This window comes from Pteropus alecto, unplaced genomic scaffold (genome assembly GCF_000325575.1).
Source record: "Pteropus alecto unplaced genomic scaffold, ASM32557v1 scaffold78, whole genome shotgun sequence".
Classification (NCBI taxonomy): domain Eukaryota; kingdom Metazoa; phylum Chordata; class Mammalia; order Chiroptera; family Pteropodidae; genus Pteropus; species Pteropus alecto.
The window spans coordinates 5,660,450-5,669,945 of record NW_006443124.1 but is presented as its reverse complement, the minus strand read 5'-3'; the positions used below and the strand labels follow the sequence as shown (position 1 = coordinate 5,669,945).

At 53.5% G+C, this 9,496-nt stretch overlaps 1 protein-coding gene across 1 annotated transcript in view; it reads right to left on the bottom strand.

The window, feature by feature from the left end:
- Positions 1 to 9,496, bottom strand: part of NRG2 (neuregulin 2) — a 163,291-nt gene that overhangs the window by 1,793 nt on the left and 152,002 nt on the right. Inside the window, exons 6-10 of the mRNA XM_006923329.2 lie at positions 8,135 to 8,158; positions 4,218 to 4,320; positions 2,224 to 2,347; positions 1,765 to 1,892; positions 691 to 933 (exon numbers count right to left, since the gene is read on the bottom strand). Of these exons, the coding sequence (XP_006923391.1) occupies positions 691 to 933; positions 1,765 to 1,892; positions 2,224 to 2,347; positions 4,218 to 4,320; positions 8,135 to 8,158 (622 nt within the window). The remainder of the gene's footprint in view (positions 1 to 690; positions 934 to 1,764; positions 1,893 to 2,223; positions 2,348 to 4,217; positions 4,321 to 8,134; positions 8,159 to 9,496) is intronic.

The following is a 9,496-nucleotide window of genomic DNA, read 5'->3' as shown; positions in this document are numbered from 1 at the left end:
GGGGCGGCGGAACCCGAAAGAAAGAAAAGCAGTGGTCTTGCCCTAGATCACGCCTGCAAGATCCATGGTGGCGATCCTCAGTAACCTTAATAATAGTTGCCTTAACCTTTCCAAGCCTCAGTTTCCTTATCTATTAAGTGGGGATAACCATAATAAGTGTTCATTCTATATCGTTGTTGGGATGAGTCCATGAATGTATCAGTGGGATGTCACCCGAAAGAAAGAAAAGCAGTGGTCTTGCCCTAGATCACGCCTGCAAGATCCATGGTGGCGATCCTCAGTAACCTTAATAATAGTTGCCTTAACCTTTCCAAGCCTCAGTTTCCTTATCTATTAAGTGGGGATAACCATAATAAGTGTTCATTCTATATCGTTGTTGGGATGAGTCCATGAATGTATCAGTGGGATGTCACAGCCCGGTACTTGCTTACTCCTGATGTTCCAGTGCAATTATTAATAACATTCTGTTCTATTCTGAAAAGTGTCTTAGTAGGACAATTAAATTAGATGGTAACTGTGCACCAGGGTCCCCTGGCCTGGCTATGGTCTCAGTCTGTCATTAACACGCTGATGACCCTTAGCAGATCACCGTTTGGGGGATGAGGCTCTTTGGAGTACCTCTGAGGTGCCCTAACGGTCAGCCCTGGATTGGTAATGCCAGCTCTCTGGCCGGGGTAGGGTACAGGTCACGGGGTAGCAACTGACCTCTCACTGTGTGGCGAGTCGCGCAGGGAGTCTACGGAGTCATGGTAAGGTGGCACGGTGGCTTTGCGTTGCTCCTCCAGGCCGTAGGCTGCTGCCCGCCGTGCCCGGGCCTCCACACACGCCGGGCTGTTGCACTTGCTGGTGCCCACCGATGACAGCATGATTCCCGACTGGGAGTCAGAGGTCAGGCTCTCAGAACGTTCCAGGCTCCATGTGTGGCTCTCATGTCTGGAGAAGCCAGAGTGGGGTGAGGTGGGGGGTCCAGTAGGTGTGGTCTCAGGCTCACCCCCTCTCTGCTTCATTCCATCTCAGGCTCCCTCAGCTCACTACCCTCCCCCACTCTGTGCTGATGTGTAGTATCACAAATGCCCAACCATGATATAGGGAGAAGGAGGGCTGGAGTCCTGTGGATGAGTGAGCTGCAACGTGCACAGGCCTCTTCCTTTCCTCCCTGAAACCAACCTCCTCCTAGCCTAGTCCCAGGGACCCCTGTCTGGGGCCCTTCCATTCCCATGGTCTTTGGCCACTTAAGAGCCCAGCTCCAGTGGCCAGTACAAGGGAGCCTGCCTGTGCCATGCTTGTCTCTAGAAGAGAAAGGGGCCAACCATACTATTCCTGAGCTGTGTGAGCCTTCGTGCCTATGTGGACAGGCCTCCCTAACTCAAGAGAAGGAGGCCAAGGTGGACTAGGTTCCTGTGGGCCAACCTAGGAGAGGGTATCAAATAGCTCTGGGCGTTCGAGTGAGTAGGCACTTTATGCCAGAGAAAGTGGAGCTGGTGAGGTCCAACAAAACTGAATGGTAGGTGAGAGCACAGTGATGCTGTTGCTCCCCTGGGGCTGGTTTAGAATGGAAAAGGGGATCCAGCGTCCTGAGCATCTGAAAGAATGTCTGGCAGTGGGTTCTGGTTTGGAGCCCCCCACCTCCATCCTCCTGCTCAGAGCCTGGCTAGGGATTCGTATGTGTGTCCCCAGGCAGGTATGTGATGCATGTGTCCTTGCTTTCTGTGGGTGTAGGTACAAGAGTCTGCACATCTGTGTGGGGGTCTGGGTGGTACCCACCTACGGCTAGAGGTGGGCGTGGCTGTGGAGCAGTGGTGAGATGGAGAACAAGAGTGGCTCCCAGAGAAGGTGGTCTCGGTCTCTCTCTGGATGACATGGTCTGTGGCTGCCACGTTCTTGGAGATATACTAGAACAGAGAGAGAGTTGGGTGGGAGTTAGTGATAGGTGACTGAGTAGGCCCTTCTTCCTGATGGAGTCAGGGAAGTTCCAGGTTGGGAAGGGGTCCAATGGATAAGTGACTTGGTGTTGGGGCAGCGATGGCCCCAGCAAATTAACCCTCCTGCATTTCCTTAAAGAAATGGGCAAAGTGAGGCCAGTCATCTTGGTAAGGCAAGGCGAGGCTAGCAGGCAAGGCTGAGCATGGGAGGGGCTGGCTGCTGCCCTGGCCCATCTTCAGAGGAACCAGAAGCCTGGCTGTATAGCGAGGGCTCAGAGGGGGACCTGGGAATACCACTCACGTCTGCCATCTGGATCTCTTCAGGGTCCAGCCGGGGGTGGCTGGGTCCGTTGGCCAGGCTCCGGTTCTGGTGGGCTGGGCACAAGTTCTGCCGCAGGTGGTTGTGCATCTTCTTCCGTTGTTTTCTGCACAGGGGAAGGGTGCGTTAACCTGGCACACCCCACTAACACATTAACTACCCTAGCTGCCCCTCTCAGGGAGCTAGTCTCTCCTCTGCCTGGACTGCTGCGGCAGTCTCCTGCACTTCTGGTGCTCAGGCTGCCCTGAGCAAGGACCCCTCCAATCTGTCCCTGCACCATCACCACTGGCCTAAATTCAGCAAGACCTGAGCATAGTGGTCCTGAACTTTGGCTCTGCTGAGAGAGTAGAACACTTTCTAGCTGTGTAACCCTGGACAAGTTATTTAACCTCTCCAGGATTCACTTTCCTCATCTGTAAAATGGAGTGATCATTTACCTGTCCCAAAGACCACTGAGGACTAAGAGTAGATAAAGTACTGAAGCATAGCGCTGGCCCACTCATTTATTCAGTTGGTATTTAATTGACTTTTTGCTGTGGTCAGGGAGTTGAGGCCTGTGGGGCTACCTTACTTTGGCACATATTAAGTGCTCATTACATTTGTTTTGTAATCAACATGTCTGATCATGTCACACTCCTGTTTAAAACCTTTCCTTAGCCCTCAGTTCCCATTTCTTTCCCCAGCCCTGTCTCTCACTGGCCTCTCCCCACCCCAGCTTGTTGCACTGGGGGGTTTATTTCTGATCCTCCACTTTGCCCATCCTTTCTGGCCTCTAGGCCTTTGCACATACTGTAACATCCAGCTGGAACATTCTCTGCCTCTTCACCTGCTAACTCCTCATCTCTCAGGCCCAACCTAATGGGTCCTCCTCAGGGAAATCCTTCTTGCCTTTCAGCCAAGGTTAGGTACCCATGAAATATGTCCTGTGACCTTGTGCTTAGAGCACTGGCCATTGTGCCTGGGGCAGGGTCTGGTGTCCAGCAAGTAATTGAATAAAAGTTTCTTAAGAAAATGAGTGCAGTGGGGTTAGAACAGGGGGCTCGCTTTCACCTCAACTCTTGGTCTCAATTTTCCTACTTGGGCCTTCATCCCTCCCTCTGACTTTCTGGTCCTGGACTCACCCAGAACAAGGTTGGCAGGGCCTTAGATCCCATAGACAGGGGTAGCAAGAGTCAAGACCCAGGGACTCAGTCCCCCAAATGGTGGCTCTGCCCAGATTCTTGCTCTTTAGATCAGAGAGGATATGACAGACCTATCATTTTTCTGAATCGCATCACTCTACAAACTTCATTGGCTCCCCCTCATCCTGCAGGAGAAATCCAACCTCCCTAGCTTGGCATTTAAGACCCTATGATGTCATGATGTCATCTGGGTTCTAGCTTCCACTATTCCACTGGAACTGCCCAGACCCCTTTCTGCCCTGTTTTTCCCATTGCTCTGAGGTTCTGCCTCCACATTTCCTCTGCCCAGGTGAGACCAGGCAGTGCCTTAAGAGGTCTCTTTTTTCCTTGGGTATGTACCCTTCTTCTCTGAGCTTCCTTACCCCCAGCACTGCCCCAGTGTTTGCCTATTTGTCAGGGTAGGTGCTTCCTCACAATATCCTCTGAGGTCCATACTAGGATCATTCCCATTTTTCAGATGAGGACTCAGAGAGGTTCACCAGGTTGCTCCGGGACACACGGGAAATGGTAGAGCTGGATTTGAACCCAGATTTGTCTTCTCCCAATGCCTGTGCTCATGACCATTCCTGTTCAGTCCTCCAGGGCTGATCTCCCCCAACCTCAGCTCCTGCTTCTTGATCCAGCCCTTCGGCCTCACAATGGCTGCAGAAGGCAGTTGAGGCATAGGAGGGTGTGTGATGGTGGGGTGGGGGTTGGGGGTTAGGCAAGGCATGATGCTGGGGGGTGTGAAGGAGAGCCTGTTCTTACAAAAGCAGTCTTAGAGGCCTGCCCCTGGCCTGAGTGCCCGACACTCACTTGGTCTTGCAGTAGGCAACCACGCAGACGATGCCCACGACCAGCAGAGCCACACAGATGCCGGTGATAGTCAGGACTCTCTTCTGGTACAGCTCCTCAGCTTCTGCAGAGGCAGGGGATGTGAGGAGGCTAGGCAGGAGGTAGGTGGACTCTTGGGGACGGTGGTGCAGAGACACCTCCCCCAGCCCCTCCAATGCCTTGGGCTCCCTCCAGCTCAGGTCCTGCCCAGCTCCTTTCCCTCCTTGCTTCCCCAGAAGTCTCCCTCCCACCCACTTCTGGATTGCCTTCTGCTCCCCAGAACTCCACCCACCTGTGAATCTGAGCACAATCGACTACCCCTGAGTTCACCTTCCCAAACCCCATGCCCTGTCTGGGGCACGTGAGTGGAAATGCAGGGGGATGGGGGGATGGAGGTGACATTTCCAAGGCCATAGAGGAGGGCAACCAGCTTGGCCAGCAACCCTGCCCTGCCCACTATGGCCTGGTGGTTGCAAAGGACCTTGGTGGGCTGTTCTTCATGGCGATGAATGTGGCAACCCTGGGCAGAGGCCTAGTTTGCTACTATAACTTCTAAGAAGGTGGAGAGTGGCTTGTTCTGGGCTGGTGACAGGATATCAGACTCAGAGGCTGGACTTAGGAGGGATGCCAGGGCCAGGAGCAGGGACAGAATAAACCAGGCCTATGGCCAGAGGCAAAGGGAGAAGGGCCTTCGTTTATCCCTGCAGCCCTGGCCCATGCCAGCCCTCCCCGTCTCTGCCTGCGAGAAGCCCATGCATGGTGCTATAGGCCCTTGGCACCTAGGAGAGTCCTTTTGCTCCAGGTACAGCCCCACCTTTTCTGAGGAGCTGACCCCTCTATCTCACACTTCTTGGTGGAGCATCCCCTACCCTTTTAAAACAGAGAAAGCCAGGAGGAAGAAAAGGAAAAGGTGACAGCACCAGCCATAGTCTAGGCATAGAGCCTAGACACCTGCACCTGTTGGCTGGCCCCTCTACACTGCTCCCCTCCCACCAGCGCAGCGATAAGTGGAGGTTGGACCCCATACCTTGGTGGAGCCCTGGAAAATGTCTTTAAGCTCTCAGGCTTGCTGCACCTCCTGTGGCAAAGGTATACCCACCAGCAAACACCGGGGGGAACAGACTCTCCAGACACACATACCTGTAGGACTACGCCTATCCAATACACAGACAGATCCTTTCACAAAGATGTACTCGCGCACACATCCAGAGAAGCACACATGCACACGTACACACATGTGCATGCGTGATCACACCCGCCGACACACTCGTGTGGAGTCTTAAACAAACAGCCCTCCACATCAGGCCCCCATTTTGGGGCTCTATGGCCCACGTCCTGACTCCAGTTCTCATCCCCGTCTGCCCCTAGGTCCCCTTCAGTCAGACATCTGTCTCCATCACTCCTCTGAGACCACTCTGGCCATGGTCATGGACAACCTCTCAGCTGACTCCCTCTGCTGGGCCCACTCCTGTTCTCTCCCAGGTTTCCTCCTCCTTCACTGATGTCTCTGCCTCCGTTGTGGCTTTTCCCCCTTCTCTGTGGGCTACAGGCAGAAGGGCCCAGAGCTCTTCCTTTCCCCCACCTGCCCTCTCTCCTTTAGTGATCCCACCCAGACTCCGACTTTAAATGCCATCGGTGTGCAGCAAACTCTCAAATTTCTATCTCCTGCCCTGGCTTCTCCCTGAGCTCCAGAGTCCCACATTCAAGGGCCATGGCCCGACACAAGCAGTGACCCCCACCCTCCTCCGAACCTGCTCCCTGCTCTCCCCATCTCTTGCGTAGCAGCACCACCTTTCTTGTTGCTCAGGCCCCGAACCTTGGAATCATTCCTGATTACTCCCTTTCTTCTCACCTTCCCTGGTACCTGGTCCATCAGCAAGTCCTCTCAGTTCTACCTCCCAAGCAGGTCCTGGATCTGACTACTTCTTAACCATTTCCCCTGCTTCCGGCTTAGTTCAAGATGATGCCCTCTCTCACCTGGATGGGCTGGTCACCTCTTAACTGGTTTCTCTGCTTCTACTCCTCCCCATCCTGTCCCCTGACCCAGTCTGTTCTCCATCTAAAAGCCACACTGATTTAAAAACATAAAGCAGATCTTTTACTTCCTGCTTAAAAACTCACAATGGCTTCCCACTGCAACTTGAATACAACCCAAAGCCTGACCATGGCCTACGAGGCCCCAGATCACCTGGTCCCAGCCTTCCTCTTAGATCTCATCTGCGGTCCTCCTCCCCACGTCCGCTCTGCACCAGAGTTGCTAGGAGTCTTTCCATCCATTGAACAAGGCAAGCCCACTCCAACCACACCACCCCTGACTTGCTGTGGCTCTGCCTCAAATACCCTCCCCAAGCTGTCTATAGGGCTGGCTACTTTTTCATCTCACTAAATGTCACCTCATGAGACAAGCCTTCCCTGACCGCTCAGCTAAAGTAGCTCCCACCCCAGCTAGGCGCTATCCCATTACCTTCTTTAATTTTCTGGATAGCACTTACCACCACCTGACAGCTTTCCTGTTTGTTTGTTGTCTGTCTCACTCTGTGAATCTGAGCTCCGGGAGGGCAGGGACTCTGTGTGCCAGATCGCCAGACTCTGGCAAATTCCGGGGTTCAACAGATGTTTGTTGAGTTGGTGAGTGAATTAATGTACAGACCACCATGACAGATACAGACACATTTACATAGGCTCACACTCACCACTGCACCCTCACAGTTCCAACTGCGCAACACTCAGCTCTTAACACAAAGGTATTGCACTGCACCCCTCCACGTACTTGCATCCCACACTTGTTATCCCTAACAAGGTATACACACATTCACACCCCCCTCAACACATACATCCTCAGATTCACCCCTGTGCACCCTGCCACCACCACATAGATACCACCCAGGCTCAGCCTCTCTCCTTCCCACCCTGTCACAGTCAACAGACATACTCTTACACACAGACTTTTAGCTCTAGCTTCTACTGAGAACAGCTGGTAGCATCTGGGAGGTGGGGACACTGTGGCCTTCCCAAACCTGCCATGAGAACAACCTTTGAATACTGTAGGCTCCACATCATGTCTGAGGTCTGACTCCACTGAAGCCTTGGCCCCTCTGAACCCCTTCATCTCCCCTGCTGTAATACGTCTGGACGCTTGAGGCAGGGTAGAGCCTCCCAGCACAAGTCAGAGAGCTGGATAGATTGACCCCTCAAAGTCCCTTCCTGTTGAAGGCGTTTTCCAGGGGCCAGAGGGCAGGAGTAGGAGGTAGGTAAGGTTCTCCAATGGCGGGCAGGAGGGCAGGCACCAGAGGCCAGCCCGCTCTAGACCCTTGATTACAGATGAACACACATGCCCTCGTGGGGACAGATCATGGAGGGAGTGACAGCCTCAAGCAGATGGCAAAGCCTGGCATACAGACCCAGGGCCGGGGGCAGAGACAAACAGCGTTCCCAGCCACCAGCCTGGAGCAGGATGAAAAGCAATGGAGATGGAAATGGGAGAAAGAAGGAGGATTAAAGTTAAATGAATTGAATGTGCTGCCTCTCTGCACAACTCTAAACCAGGGTGCCGTGGCTTCTGGACACCGGCTCTCCAAGGGGCCTGTCTCTTGTGTGGCCAGCCTACCAGTCTGCACAGAGCTCAGGAGGCCCTTCCTCTCAGAAGCCTCCTAGTGATCGGCCCCAGGCAAGGGGGCGTGACCATACACTGGGGGTACAGTCCAAACACAGGGAACCCTGCCATTTATGAGCTCCTCTTGTCTCCTCCAAAGAGGACATCTTGATGGGGCGAGGGGAAATTTTTGGAATTATCCCTTTTCCATGTGTTGGAAAAGAAGCCAAACATCCAGCACACGTGGTGTCAGAGGCTGCAGAGGGGCTATGTGGATGGTACTGAGTGATAAATGAAGGCTCCGTACCCTTTAGTTCAAATCCAAGATGCTCTGGCAGTGCAGAAGAGAGGAGGGCCAGAAAGGGAAAGGGATGGAGGGAGAGATACAGAGAGAGATGGGGGAGGACGAGGGCGGGAGAGAGAGAGAGAGAAACGTTGGTCAGGACTCTTCAGACACCAGCAGCCAGCCTGTGAGGTGAAAGCAGGTTAGTGGTGTCCCCTCCCGGCTTCCTGAGCCCCTTCCCTGGCAGCCTATCCCCAAGAGCCCCTGGGAGGGGTGGAGAGAGGAGATGTTAGGATCAGCAGGCAGGACAGGTTCTTTAGAGATGAGCTGTGGGGTTAGTACCTGGTGGGAGGCAGAGGCGCAAAAGTCAGTTGGCATATGTCCCCAGGGAGGAAAAGTGAGTGTGGGGCGGGGGGCAGGGGTCCAAGGAGTCCCCATTCTTCCCCTCCCAGTGCCAGTGCCAGGCCTTCAGCACTTTCAAGCCCCTCCAGGAGACAGCTTGCTCAGTCCCAATCTCATTCATGGGCCTTTTTTTTTAAATTTTTCTGTTTAGAACAAGAGTGCAGGGTATCCAGACTGGCCCCCTTGTTCCTGTCAAGCCCCCACAGGCCGAGCTGGCCCGCCCATCTACTAGGAGCTTGGGCATGGAGACTCAGAGTTTGTGGGGAACAGAAGTGGGGAGAGAAGGAGGCTCCAAGAGGCAGATCACTTCTCTACTTGACACCCCTAACACCCTAATAGCCTACAGGGGCTGGGCCTCGGGGTCTAAGACTGATTTCACGACAACGAAGCAAACTGCAACTCTGAGAGACAAAAAGGTTCACTTATGGAACAAGTGAGCCCCATAAGTGGTGGTCCAATTGTACTTTTTATAATGGAATCATGTTGCAAATGTGCAATTTTGGGGCCCTTCGAGGTAGACACCCATGCTTGCCCAAGGGTGTTACTCTATACATACCCAGCCTACCTATCTCTCATTCTTTTATCTGTTATATGGGGGTCAGGCCTGACCATGGCATCTCTGGGGAGTTTGCAACCTGGCTGTGCTTCAGAATCACCCGGACCAATGGAATCAGGGTCAGGTGGGAGCCCAGAAATCTCAACAGTGTTTTTGAAAAGCTCACCTACCATTCCAATGCAGTGGCCGACACCTGTCTGCAGTCCTTGAGACTCAGTTTTGTCCCTAATTTGCTGTGTGGATGTGGGCAAGTCATAGTTTTTGTTCGCTCATCTGTCAAGAGTGCCTGTGCACTGTGAGGGCAAGATGTGGGCATGCCAGACAGCGTGAGGCTCAGTGCAGGTGCAGGGCCTGCACCCTTGCCTCCCCAAAAGTAAGCTCCACTAGACTGGGGAGCAGGTGAACTTGTGTTTTGATGTTCTCATCTC